This window comes from Anarrhichthys ocellatus, unplaced genomic scaffold (assembly GCF_004355925.1).
Source record: "Anarrhichthys ocellatus isolate YVR2014 unplaced genomic scaffold, GSC_Weel_1.0 scaffold9, whole genome shotgun sequence".
Lineage (NCBI taxonomy): Eukaryota > Metazoa > Chordata > Actinopteri > Perciformes > Anarhichadidae > Anarrhichthys > Anarrhichthys ocellatus.
The window spans coordinates 3,155,357-3,170,484 of NW_022280039.1; the positions used below are offsets into that span (position 1 = coordinate 3,155,357).

The 15,128-nt window shown below is 43.1% G+C and overlaps 1 protein-coding gene across 1 annotated transcript in view; it reads right to left on the reverse strand.

The window, feature by feature from the left end:
- pdlim2 (PDZ and LIM domain 2 (mystique)) overlaps positions 1-15,128 on the reverse strand; it is a 33,466-nt gene that overhangs the window by 1,275 nt on the left and 17,063 nt on the right. Inside the window, exons 7-9 of the mRNA XM_031849148.1 lie at positions 5,038-5,156; positions 936-1,084; positions 131-242 (exon numbers count right to left, since the gene is read on the reverse strand). Of these exons, the coding sequence (XP_031705008.1) occupies positions 131-242; positions 936-1,084; positions 5,038-5,156 (380 nt within the window). The remainder of the gene's footprint in view (positions 1-130; positions 243-935; positions 1,085-5,037; positions 5,157-15,128) is intronic.

A 15,128-nucleotide genomic window follows, 5' to 3' on the forward strand; every position in this document is an offset into this window, starting at 1 on the left:
CACACACACACACACACACACACACACACACACACACACACACACACAACATCTTTTACTGCAGGGCAAATTATTTTAATAACTCGCACATCTATGTTTCTCCAGTGAACGTGTAACTGCAGGAACTTACACAATGCTGGTGCCGCATTTCTCACAGGTGTGGTTTTTTTGGACTCCTCCCACTGATGTGCTTTGTTTCGGGGTGCTAGGCGAAAGTTTCCCTGGGAAAAGCCGGGCTGCCTCTGGAGTCAAAAAAACACACACACACACGAACATGAACAGAGCCGCTAAGAGGGATGTTGCGACAGGCCTGCATCCCTTTCCATCGCATCAACACCTTGTTGGCCTTCACTGCCCTCTGTCAGCGGAGCTGGTTTGTGTTTCCCACTAGTCATCACCCATGGGACACGCTCCATGAAATGGCTTTCCACACATTGGTCATCATCATGTTGTGAAAGTATGTTAGCGCTATCTGGATTTATTTGTCCCGACATTTATGAAAGCAGAGGGGTGGGAAGCCATGATAGGCTGTTCACAATATGAACTCTCCATCCTGCACAGGTGATGGCCATATGGCAACGATGCACTTTTAACAGAGATGATTTTAAAATGGAGAGGTGCCACCAAAACTGTAGGCGGTATAATTTTATGACGTATTTGCAAAGGGGTCATTAAGATATAGATCAGTCTAAATGTTAAGACAAGTTATGCAATCCTGCAAAGCTCCTCCATGCAAACACATGCATGTACTTTTCATCTTGTGTAGGGCCCCACTGAACACAACATTTAACTTATTCACGTATTCTTGCAGGATAAAAATGACAGAATATGCAGGAGAATATTTGTGAAAATATTGAGTATTGCATGCTAAATAGACAGCGATTCTTACTCCTTTCATTTGTGCACATTTGTTTGTAACGTCAAGTGCTTCTAACCTTTCTCGTCAGCCTCCAGGACCTCTTGCAGCATTTTAAAGGTGTTGGACTGACGAGGCGCCGTGCGGGACTCCTTATTCTCCTGAATCATCTTGTACACCTCCGACTCCGTGTCGAACTTCTGCATGGTAAAGTCGGAGCTTGAACTGCTGTAGAAGGAATAAATAAAAATGTAAATCACTGGCTGCAGGTTATCACGTTCACTAAAGTCATACCTCGACATCTTGGCGACGTGTTCAGCAGAAAATGTACATTTATGAAATACTAGGTAGTCTGGTTTCACTGAATCCAGAGGAAATGAAGAAAGAGGCAACAGCTGGTTTTGAGAGGTTGACCTCCGCGCATTAAGTCTAGATTGCACATTACAGGCAAGAGGCCAAACGGTGTCCAACCGTACATCGTTCTCCCAACAGAACCCCGTCAAGAGGCACCGTTCCACTGAGAGTGGAAGCTACATAGAATGTGTGAAATCTTTGCAATAGAAGAGCAGTTCAATCGGTTCAGCAACCATCATTGTGTAAATGAATTAGAAAGTCCTACTGTATGCCTGACACCAGGCGTGATGGAAAACAACAGACATTAGCTTTGTGCCTTGCATTGATACTAAACAGCCACGAAATGACCTCCTGTCAATGCACAGGAGGGGGCAGGCAGCAAGAGGGCACTTTCACCTCGGTTTCTTCAACCTCTGTTGAAGAAACGCATGCATTCAAATCCGGACTGACTGATGATTCATTAGTAAAAAAACAAACAAAGACAAAGTATGTTCTCATGTCGGTGTATTTGTTTGGAGAGAGCCGGAGAGTGTTTGCTGTCAGCAGGATCCGGTTGGTACACTAGCCGAGCCAGGTGTGGTTTGATGCCTGCCACCTGTAGCCAACTTGTCAGCCAGAGTCAGTCAACTTAACCTGACCGACTCTCCCCTCCTGTTGACACAGACAACGCATCTGCCGAAATATGTACTCTTTAACGGACACCTCTGCTGTGAAGAATGTGCTCAGAGACAATGACAAACAAGCTGTGTTAACTCTCTATTGTTGTTCACTGGATCTGAAATAAGTATATAAGCTTTAGTTTGGGCGAACAGGGTAGTGCTTTTTTCTTTTTACACTATCGACAACTATACTGGAATAAGTCATTTGACAAATCAACAAGTCGCATCACATTTGGTTTTAACGCCTTTGAAGTCTATGGCATTTATGAACCGCAGACATCAGCAAATACTTGGCATCTTCTCTGGTGATACTCTGCCAGGTTTGTGCTGCTGCAATCTTCACTTCTCTCTTGTTTCAGGCTTTTGACTTCAGTCTGTCAAACAAATGCTCAGTTGGATTAAGGTCAGATGACAGACTTGGCCAGTCAAGAACATTTAACTGGCCAGAGAAAAAGAAACTCCCTGGATGCTTTGGTTTGATGTTTAGGATCACTGTCCTGCTGCATTGTCCTATCTAATTGGGGACTATGCACAAAAAGGGACGCTTACAGCTGAAAGTCAGCACTTTGACCTCATAGTGAAAGGTCTTATTTTAATAGAACATAAATAAAACAGTGTGAAAAAAAAACAGTCACTGTCCATATAATTATGGACCTCTCTTGTACATGCAACATTCATCAACATGTTACATAGAAAACAACATCTCACATGTTCACAGTGGTTCTTAAGCTTCATGCTTGGCTGTGTACATGTATTCTTCCTGCCTGCATTTCAGCTTCTTACCGCTAAAGGAACATAGCTGAAAGGGGAGATGGCAAACAGACAAACATGTGACCGAGGCAAACGCTCAGACCCTTCGTCTTAATCACAGAACATGGTTCAAATTGAAAACAGACTTCTAAACCACACCCTCCAAGTTCTCCACATGCTCAGCAGCTCCACCCTCAGCGATCCATCTCCGCCCACCATCCCTTTTAAAATTCTCATTCTCAAAGTAAATGGGAAGTCGAGGTCAAATGGCAGGAAAACAATCAACAGAGGTGAGGGTGAGAGGGGACAGCGTGCATCTGAACAAGCAGTCGGGTGCACAAGGATTTGCAGTGGAAGCATTTTCTAAAAGTATCATGTATCAGTAGGTCATCTGAGAATTGTGCATTCAAATGATGTAACATCTACACAATGTAGATGAATGTGTTGCTGGTTTCCATGCACAGACTTTGGACGGAGCTGCAATGATAAAGAAGTAGTCACAGCACATGAGCGTAGCCAAAACATACAACATCACAACCACAACCAAATTCCAACCACATTTCTCAAACAGTCTTACTTGCAGTACATCTAAACCACAGTCGGTACATCCTGACAAAAGAAATCCAAATGACAAAACTCGAAATGACAAGACTCACCTCAAACCGAAAGAAAGAGGCAACAAAGACAGATAGCGAAGCTATTCTTCCCAGTAACTGTCCCTGAATTTCAATGATGTAGCAACTCGGAACATACACGAGAAAAAACAATATTAGATGCCTACCACACACCTCTATCTTAACCAGATGACACAGAAAAACAAGATTCTAACTGAAAGGTGTGCCTCTGGGTTGAAACTCATTGGACATGCGACATGGAGGGGTGGGTAAATGGGTGTCACTGAGTCCATGATTGGCTGAGGAGGAGCTGGAAGAGGCTTGGTGTGCAGGCCGGGGACTCCAGACTGGGGGGCCAATCGGGGGGAGAAGTAAAAAATCTGACTTTTTAGGGAATATGGGGTGTTTGGACTATGACTGCAGTCGCTGACACGTCATATCACTAGCTGTGGTTACCCAAGATGGAACTGGGTCCAAAGTCAACCATCCCTCACTGTGAAAACACAGGCACCAGGCTCTCCAGCAGAGGGAGTGGACCACAGAGGAGTGTGTGTGAGAGACTAAAAGAAGATTTTCATTTCTGCTGAGACAAAAAGCTTTGGAGAGTATGAGTGAATCCAAAAAATGTTCAGAGGGCAGCACCTGCACGTTATGAACTGTCAAATTACAGCTGCATCACCTCATCAGAGGGGGCGAAGCAGGAAAAAGCAAACTGTAGACACAATATATTGTTTCCCAAATGCTGAAAGTTAATTTGTTGTTGTTGACTCAGAGTGCAGCTGCAAACAGCTCGAAGCACCAACGGTCAGCTGCAACACAGCAGTGATTTCAAAAGCTGACTCACAATTGTGCACTAACTGTATCGACAGACTAATCAATCCATTTGCACTTTCAACTGAGTTTCCACACAGACCTTTTGAAAGGAAGAAAAATAATTACAAATATAGAAAGGAATGTTTCCAGAAGAAGTTTGCTACCAGCTGAATTCCAAATATGGGTAAAACTGCAATAACCTCATGTAATCCAAAACAATATCCCTGCAAAAAAAATTACTTTTGTCAGGCTTACGGTGACCATTTTATGTTGAAACAGTGAGAGCGGTTGACCCAACCATACTGTAGGTGTATGTAGATACCATTGTGTTAGACGAGATTACACTCTTCCATAAAACAATTCAGAAGTAAATACAGCCTCAAACATTAACTAAATGCATTTTCCTTACAAAGGCAGTTATTACTGCTAGTGCTAGCTCATCGTGAAAGCTTCCCTTATTGTTTTTTCCTTTGTGTATGAAATGACTATTGGCAAGAAACAGGAAATTTGTATGCTTGAATCTGTGGGTGTAAACCCTGGTGGCCTATAGATGGCACTGAATGACTGCCTGTACAATGTACACACTGTTAGATAGGACACCATCCTGCTACTGCAAATATGTGGAAGCTTTACACTTCTGAAGAGTGACTATAGTTTTATGGGCTAAAATGAAGACAAATATATAGGTAGCTCTGCATGTTGTGTATTCTGTGGACTGTAGAAACATCTGGTTGTTTGTATTCAAGCATATAATTTAAGTACAATGTGTCTTTATCCCCCACTATTCCAATAGTTGCAGTACAAGCGATGACCGATTTGGAATAGCTACTGTATATCTGGTGAGATTTGCAATATCATATTTCCACTTTATGATTCACTGCAACCAAAGATGAAACTTAAAAATTAGAGGTGTTCATCCATAGCAGACTGCAGTCACTTTTGCGGTGTTGTCGTCATGTTTTATTGGTGTAAAATTGGGAGTGGTCTTTACCTGCGCCGAGGGGACATGGGTACGTCCCGATCAATGGGGCTGTGGGGCGAGTAGCGTCCTGGCGGGGTCGGGGTTCTGCTGGACACAGAATTATTCCTGTAGTCGGAAGAGGAGAACTCCTGTGGAGGAAGAGGAAAGCGTCAACGAAAGAAAGATTGTGAGTGAGCATGAAAGCCAACAGACATGCAGCAGCTGAAATCAAGTTTGCACCTCAGAGTTGAGGAATCAATTGATGACCATGATGCAATGGTACTGTAAAAGAAAAGTTACAATAAGAGCTACAGTATGTTCAGTGGAGAGGCAGGAATTCACCAGCAGTATATCTGGATCGCTGCTCCTCCAAGCAGCATATTGGCACTGAACAAATGTAGCGTCCTTGTTTCAGTAAGCGCTAAATCTGAGGGGATTAAAACAAATTCCGACACACTATGTCGGCGGATATATTTTGTCAGGATCAAAACAAGAGAGATTTATCAGTTGACTAAAACCAGCTCCAGATAAAGAAACACTACATACAAAACACCACGGATCCTTTTTACTTCACCGTCATCGATGACTTGACTGAAACCTGGAGAAGTTCTTTCAGCGTAGAATAAACAATAGACTTTGTCATTGTATGTGATGCCCCGTGCTCTCAAAGTTCCTATTGCATGAGTCACACCCCAGCATTCTTCTACTGCAGTCTGATCAGTCTCAACAGTCACAGCGACCCACATCATTTTTTATTTTTTTTTCTCTTGATTACCATTTATATCAGAGCTGTGCTTCAGCCCCTCAGCTGATAGATTGTGTGGCAACAGATGTTTGGCTCTGACTCCAGAGTTGGTCTGATGGGAAAGACAGAGCCAGCATGTACTTCAATGGCTTCCAGATGCTGTGCAAATCTCATAATTATTCATGATAGTTATAAACAGTGTTCATCGCCACGAAATGAGTGGAGACATTCCACACAGCCAGAAGCTCTTTAAGCCAAACTGAACACTTGGAGTACAAACAATAGTGTAATTCAGGAAGGAAAGTCTTAGTTATTAAGGGAGTGTTTGACTCTTAACAGAAGAGGGCGCTGCACACCTATTGTACACAAGACGCTCATAAACTAAGGTCTCAGCATATGTGCCAATGATATTTTTTTTATTGGAGCCGTTAGCAGAATCCAAAGGCAGAATACACGGTTACAACACTGCGGGCAAAGGTTGACCTATTAAATTACGTCATAAGAGTGCAGGAGTGAGCAGCTAGTGAAAGTGACCTCAGGCACATGTTCACACTAAACACTCAGCACACCTGGACTAAGACTGCACAGCACATAACTCAACCCAGACACTTTTACTGTCAGGAATTCCAACAAACTAATCGTTTTAAACCACAACACTGTCTGGCATCTAATCGTGTCCACCTGTAATACTGACCACTTACTGATCCCAGAAGGCATACCCATGCACTGCTGCAACATTCAATCGAACAAAACAACACATTCACAACTCCCAGTTTACTGGGAAACAATGCTCTTAGTTTATTTCAGGTCTGTGCACACAGTCCAGGAAAACATTGAGTTTGAATCAAGCAGCCCACGGACAGCTCAAGGAGTACCGATTTCACAATTGGGCTCACTAAGTTTTTCTCCCTCAACCGTCAGCTGGCATCGGTGTAACGCAGGCTCCATCCAAGGGAGAAGCGTCTCCACCCGGGTCTTTCAACTGGTACATGTCTGAGACTCAATTTTGAGGTGATGCTGGAGCTCCACGCAGACACAGTGGCACTGATTGAGTCAAAGATTTGCGTCTCCAATGCAAGCACCCGCTTCCAATTCAGAAACTCTTTGAACAATGTCTCTGTTCTCAATCGAGTCCAATTTTCCTCTTCTTTTTCCTTAGCGAGTGGGCAGATTAGTGGTGCGTGCCAGGAAGCCTTTACCAGAAATGATCATTGGGACGTCTGCCTGTGATTCCTCCCAGGATAAACCCAGTATAATAACTACAGGCTCATAAGATCACATATTCTTTCATCAGAGTACAAGAGTAGAGAGACCCATGTCCTCTCCTGCTGTGAACCAATCTCACGGGCATATACCCGATAGACATACATGCTTAAGGTATTATTTCAGGAAGACCTAGTGAATCCACACAGTATGTGCAGATGAATCCACACAGTATGTGCAGATGAAGCCACAGCAATGCGAACCAAGCCTTTGTTATACAAGTGTCCGGCTACTGAATGTAGATCTTCATGCTCTCCAACAGCAGAAGAATTACGGATGGAATCACAACTCTGATCTACGAGACTCAAGAGGAATGCAATGAAGTAAAGAAAAACAAAAGGGAGGAGGGAGAGAGAAGAAACAAGCGCTCCACTGTGACAGCAAGAATGCAGCTGTGATTGAGCTCGACCTTAGCAAGTTCAAAAAAACGTCAGCACCACCAGAGCAGTTCCTCCATCACCATCATCCACTCTACAGTCTCCGATGCCAGCCTTTTATAGCAGTAACAGGTCATGCTGGTGATGGCCTTAAACAGGGCTCCCTAAAACATCTTTGTTCTAAAATCATCACTGCTCCATTGGAAGCCATCGGACCATTACACACAGCTGATCTCAGAGCTACAATGCAGAATACACTTGGTTAACTGCACCACGTCTCATCCATAAACAAACTTGGAGGGTAGCACACAGGATCATTAGGGCAAGTCAATGGTATGCTGTGCTGGCCTTGAGCTGCATAAACAATAACATATCCAACCTAAAAGTATGTCCCTTTAAGTGTTGCACTTTTGTCAGTAAATTTGTGAATTCATGCATGTTGACACTCGCACCCCATTTTATTAGGCTCAATCAGCTTCTTGTGATGAGCAATAGGGTATAATAATACAGACACTATTTTCTGCCAAAGCTAGAACAGTTTGGACTATTTAACATGAGCTCTGTATGTTTTTGTCCAAGCTTTTTTCACTGTGGATGAGGTTCAGTTGGAAAAAGGTGATGCCACCTGTCATTTCAGAGCACCAATTAGGATTGAGCAACATTTGAATCCAGATCTGATGACAATATTTGGTTGTTTGCTAATGTTGTTCATCAAATCAAACCCACACAGTCCTGATGAAGCAGATTAGCTGAGTTTTCTTTTGTGTTAAACTCATAATAAATAATACCAACGGATTTTCTTTTACAAACATTAACTTTGATTAATGCTTGTTTAGTGAGATAAATGCTTCAAGTTTTCAGAGGCTTTAATGTTGAAATATCTATCTTTCTGCGGCAAGACATCTGCAGCAAAGATGGCAGAAGAGTTGTGGAAAGATGTGTTGAAACCTGCTGTTTATTTGAATTATCCATCTATCCGTTGCATATAACTGCTTTATTCCTGGAAGGGGCGAGGGGGCTGGAACCTATCCCAGGATGCATTGGGAGAGAAACAGGGTATGCCATGGCTGTATAAAGAGAACTGGATACAGTGTTCATTCCTATGAAAGTTGCTCAGTGGCCCATGAAGCCAAAATGACTTAACTGAATTATAAAATTACCCAGAACTTTCCCAAAGCTTCCGCATCTATGAGTCCATAGAGCAAGCGCACTAGCGTTTCCTTCAACCCCGCCTCCCAGCTGCTCGGTCTTAGGCTCCTTCACATGAACAGAGGGAAGAGAATAACTCTGGATTATGGCTATTAGTGCATTTTACAACTTTTAGGACCTAATGATTTAAATAAAGGCTTTTAATTGTTTGTTCTGGGAAATTTTTCTCACTCATGTTTCAGACGTCTGTCTTTTAAATTTATGTGAAAAGGTTGTTTGAACCCAATGGCATCACATGAAGGACATGAAAGGTGTAATTTCACAGTTGGGCCCCTACAGAAATTGCCTTCAAATTCCTACAATATTCCTGGGCGCTTGAGATCAATGTCAAACTGTGACAATCAGATTCAGTTTGGTTTCTACATATGAAAATCCAAACGTGTGCTTTCCTTGTTCTGAACGTATTTATTTTTTTGTATTGTCAACCAAGACAGATGTGACCGAACGAGTCATAGCAAGAAACATTTCTTAAGAAATAAAGGGATTGTCCAATCACATTAATTGTGTCAATTTGTTTGATTTACATCGCTTTAACAATCTGTGTTTATCAGTGATTTAGTATACATGTATTATATTATGTGTTTTTATAACCAATTTTTAAAAGTGTTCTCCGTTGCTCTAAAAAGCATTTGTGGATGACTGATCCTAAATATCAGGATATGATTTAAGTAAATGACTGATCAAGTGTGACTGGCTTAAGTGCAGGGAAAAGGCTTGGTATTGGAGGGAAAATGGAGGTTAAACTGTCAAAAACGCAAGCCAATCACTCCATCACAGGAACAAGCCTCTGGTTCATTGGCCACTTCAAGACACAAACAAGAGATGGTGAAGAGAAGTGAGGGCAGCTGTTTCATATCAAGGCCCATGTGAGATGTTGGGGGACAGTGCCAGTGGAGGAGCCTTCAGTCTGGCTCCAAGCAAGCCACTCTGCATCATCGTCATTACCACCCTGCATCTTCAATTACAGGGCCAGCAGTGCACAGGGCCGATTGCCTTGGGGATCCTTTATTTTGGGAAGCTTAATGCTGCTGTAAGAAAGTGCCATAACTGCTCATTCACCGTCTCCACCACAGACATGACTGCGTGCACTACAATGAGGCGGGGGACAGCAGACATCCTGGGCTGGGTATTAATCAGGGCTGTGTACAGTGTTTCCTATCCAGCAGTGTGCATTGGTGGAGGTCCTGAGCGAAGACCCGAGGCTGACTGTAACCTACTCGTTATCCACTGTCACTGATGGACCCTGCCTTGTAATTATGTCTAAGTGATGGTGCATCACTGTGTCCATGTTCTGTAACAAATAAAACATGATTGTTTTGTATCAAAAATCATGTCATTAACATTCTTCAGCTTTTTTTATTGCCTCATTGCAGCTCCTTTACATAAGGCCTCAGACTAAATAATGACAAGACAACAAGTGGACTTAGTACAACTCCTATAGAGGCTGCTACAAGTCATGACCCCTTTCCTCTATTTGTGCGTGTTTTCAAGTCCAACATTTAATATACGTAGGATGTATATAGACGATCTAGTTTTCTAACCTTAGGGCATGCTTAGTTTACCTTTTTTTTCAAAATAGGGATGCAATATACTCCTCATATACAGTACTCAGTCCATACAGCACATGGAGTAAGCTTTAGAAGTCAAGCTCAATCTTCTCAATCCTCTATAATGCGTCATACATAGAAAGGCTTGGCCCTGGCTTACACTGCAGCATTCAATAACATGGAATAAAATGACAGATCTTTGTGATGCCAGTGCTAATACCTCCCCCTCTCTCTATTCATTCGCCATGGCCACACACCATCAGACCGCTCCAGATATAAACCATATGTACAAGATTAGAGGCCAAATGAGCAGCAGAGAGATGAAGACAACAGGATGACTGCGACCGAGTATACAGTAATTCGCTCTGAAAACTAAATGCAAACACACATTGAAGAGTTTACAAGTGGAAGCTAGAGGGAACTATATGGCAAAAACAATATCGGGTCAAAGTTTTTCTGAACTGTAATGTCCACGATTCCTGCAGCTCAGCACATGATAAATATGGATGAACCCAATTGTGTGTGTGAATTTTAATGGCACAGTAAGTACGGTGAGATTTCTGAGAGAAGCCAAACACGTCTCATGTGATCATAGTGTAGGTGGTCTGAGGGAGGCACACACACACGCGCACACACACGAGTCCGAGCGTTTATTTATCCACAAAGGGTGCTACAAGAAACACATTTTTCATCCCCATTAAATTCTCCACAAGGCTCCAACCGGAGCAGCATATCAAGCTCATTAGACATCTGGAGTTCATTGGGGTTGGACTGAAATTACTGTACATTTCATTTATAGTCACCAGGATGCTTCTTCTCAGTTAAATATAAAGCAAAAAGGTTTGCAACATTCAAAAGAAGCTGAGAGGTGTGCTGATCAAAACAGTCATAAGTTAGGAGGTCAAGATACGACGCCACTTTTAAAACAGGACATCAGTGACAATCCCTCCATAAAAGGTGATTGAGCTCCAATGGTTAATGAGCCTGACGGCATGACAACTGCAGTAATTAGACAGAAACCACCTGGTATGTCTCACTCTGGTTTCAGAAGTACAGTAATTCTACTGTGTAACGTAGTGCTAGGACTTATAATGCAATGATGGAGTGCAGCCTAATACTCATTTCAACAGGAATTTCAGTGAATGGCTAAAACATAAATCTAAAATGTCAGCAAGACATGCATTTATGGGTTCTCAGTGTAGCAGAATTATTCTTCAGTGTCATTTTATCAGCTTAACAACTATGATTTATGACCAACATGCAGCGATAGAAGCCATTCCCCTAAAATGTAGGTGTTGTCCTGTGTATAACAAAGGGGATATACAGTTTGCTGACATGTCTGTTTTTACTGGCATGAACACACTGACGGGCAGTTATACATGTCGTTTCCGTGACAACTTTTGGAATGTTGACATACCGTTTAACCACCTTCGTAAATGGCACAAACTAGTAAAAAGGCCCATCTCTCCCGGCCAACATTTCCCCATAAAACTTGCAGGGCTTAGTGTCCCCATGAGTGCACACGGGCCTGAAAAAGCTCGGGGAATCAAAAGTGCCCCAGTTTGCTTTTCCACTCCAGGGGAAAGAAAAACAGGGCGAGCTGATCAATTAGTGGGGTTGAGGAGAGGCATGCCGCCCGTGCAGTGGCCACAATGGACCCCAAGCTTAACGGCTACGAGTCCATGTGAAAAGGCCTCGCACTGTCCAGTCACAGAGCTCACTGTGCAGAGGGGAAGAAGAAGAAAACATCGCTCTACTGTGACCACGGCCAGCGCCACTCCCCTGACACTGGCTTGGCTTAGCACCGGCCTGCCAAACCAAACAACAGCCCGACTCATGTGAGACATGGAATGGTACATCATTCCAAGCAATCATCCTCAAAGAGGCGAAATGCACATCTGTATTTAAGGCTGGAGGAGAAGCCAGTCAACAGGTGAGGTGCATTTATCTCCTGTCTCCAGTCCTGAAGATAAAAACATTCTAATAAATTAAATTCTTAACAAACAGTGCGTGCGTTATAACATTTTGACTTAATTTAAAAACATAAACTTAGTTATATTCCTACATGCCAAGTCTTTATTTCTGCTCCAAAGGGATGACCGCAGCTTTGCACTCCAGTCCACCACAACCTCCAGAATAGAGCAGGACAAAGCCAGCCGCTGGCATGCAGGCTGCACGGAGAATAGTGGACAAAGTAATGTATGGGATGGAGGATGTGTCGAAGGATATTTACCCTGCCCTCTCTGGATAAAGAGATTGGTGAGAAATGTCACACAGCCAGGGTCACTCCTCCCAATTTAGCATAAAGAGGAAAACGTTTGGTCTGCACGGGTGTCACCCTGCAGGAGCTGGCCATCCTACACTAGGAGTGATATTTATAAAGAAACCACCCAATGCCAGCACAGGATCAGGCAGCCCACTAAGGCAACCCTCAGGAACCTCAAAGTGCAGCAACTGCAAACCCAGACATGGAGCCTGGTCCTAATGGCCCAGCGACGGGTCATGTCTCATGAAAAGCAGTTTGGTCTTGGCTCTGCTAATCGCAACAGAGATCCCGTTGTGGTCATTCCTTGATGATATAAACAGATGCTCTGAATCATGACGGTGGCGGCTAGTTCAGATACAATCTCATGCCCGGCTTGCAGGAATCTAGGATGCCCTTGCTGTTTTTGTGAGCTAGTAGATTTTAAAGTCCTGTCCCATCATGGCATGATAAAACAGAACTACAAGTTACAACTGATAATGTGCATCAATGGCACTTTAGAATCAAAAATGGAATGAACTACCTTATTCCTACAGGGGTTTCCAACACACGTCTATAACAATGCATTTTATATCTCCGTTTTCTTTGCATTTCCTCTTAAGGTGGTGAAAGGTCAGGGTAAGCTGGATGAATGCTTCCTGTAACAAGCCTTTTGATTAAAAGGTCCCTTTGCTTAGTCAACAAACTACCCTTTAGAGCTCTTGAACAATATGCACTGTATACATTTCCTGAAAAACAGTCATTCAAGTGGCCAATTGTCTACAGTATGGGAACTGTAAAGGTCAATACAGACATTCTTGCCCAAGGGGAAATTATTTTACAGCCAAGTTTAAAAAGGTAATGACAAATACAAACATTGGACGCACCAACCGCAAACAAGAATCTAAATTAATCCACAGACACTACACATGCATGGTCATGTAAAATATGGAGAAATAGCCAAAATTCTTCAATGAAGCGCATTCAAGTCAAGTGCTTTTGTATATGAAAGACATGAAGTGCAGAGAACATTTTTAACAGAGCAATTATAATCTTATTAGCAACACACAGAGCATGTGTGACAATATGAAGACAGTCTGGACTCCATGATGAGTCCAGATTGCTGCGTTTGAGCAGGATGGTATGATGGCTTAAGTACAGTTTGGGAATGTCATCAGGTTTCCTGGTGTCCACCCCAAACCCCGTCTCTTCCAGCTCCCATCACACAACGACAGGCCTTGTGACGCGAGGGAAAGAGCAGCACCAGCCTTCCACAGCTTCTGCCATCACAGCCACTATTGTACATGAGCTTTTTCCTCAGGGCATCCAACACCCTGGAAAATGATGGATTCTGTTGCGCATCCCACTCTCCCCACTCAGGGAGCCAAAACAAGGGTGGAAAAGCCTTTTAGGAGCTTTTTCTGAGAGGCTGATCACCTGATACAGCAGCACTCTGCACCTCTCAGGCAAGACAGAGGCCCTTGTCATGGAGGCTCCACATCTTGGCGCTCACTGGGCTGCCGTGTTCCTGCCAGCCCAAGCAGCATAATGCACCATGTACTCATGGCAGACCTCTTCCCAGCCATTTCCCCACAAGAAGCTCTGAAAGAACTCCACTCACTAATCACAGCACTGCGGCGAGAGGCTCTTCACCACTTTAAAACCAGGGTAGACATCCCTTGGAGGATGGGGGTCAGCCAAAACCCAAAAATCTCATCCACTAGGCTGGATGATGGTAAACACTGAGGCTGTCAGGCACAGACGGCAGAGCAAGCAATCCAAAGCAGCTTTAAGACCAGAAGAAGTAGGAAAGGGTGGACAAAGCAGTGGTTAAACAACCCCAAATTGCAGTCTTCTCAAATAATGTAGTTTGATATTAATTCAAACATACTGAAGGAACAGTTTAAAAAAAAAAAAAGCCAAAAAAGGCCAAGTTGATATTGGAGAAGAGGGAGATAGAAGGAATGTAATGTCTCCCAGAGGATCCAAGACGATACGGATTCCAACATCAGGAAAATGAGACAAAATGGTCAATTTAAAAATGGTAAGCAGAATGGGAGAATGGGCAACTCCATAAATACCACAAACATGCGAGGCCGTCACGGATAGATGGCTTTGACAGGAGAGCGTTCATTCTTAAGGACTCACAGATGGAACCCTCAGCCACAACACAGCTTCGAATGTGTTTTTTGGTCGGCCAATACGGAAGTCTGCTCCACCATGGCTTGCTGCCGCGGCCTCTACAACTCCACAGTGGAATTTTTTTTTTTTAACATGGTTTTGAATTGATGTTGAAAACATCAGCATCTGTATGCAACAGAGGCTTAAAATACCTTCAGTGAGAAATAATCCACCGATAAACCTAAAATAAAATATCAGTAAGCCAAGTTGAGCACCCGAACTATTCATGCTCATTTCAAACAGACTTTCTAAAACGCTTTTTTCTAGCTGCACTAAATTACCACCCTGATGTTGTAACCCGAAAACATAATGCATAATGGCTGTCGGCCTCATAGTAAAGGTCAAAATTGAAGCAACAGAAGCTGAGGTATCCTGACCTATAGTTCCTACTTTGGGTCCAGCTCCAAAAACAATGAATCCTATAATGCAACTCAACTCCTTTGTTGAAGCCTCTTTGCCTGCTCATGTTTATTAAACTCAACCCCCAAGTTTGTAATAGACTTCTGTTGAGTTTGCAGGCTTAAGCCCGATGACAGACTTCAAAAAAGCTCTCTACA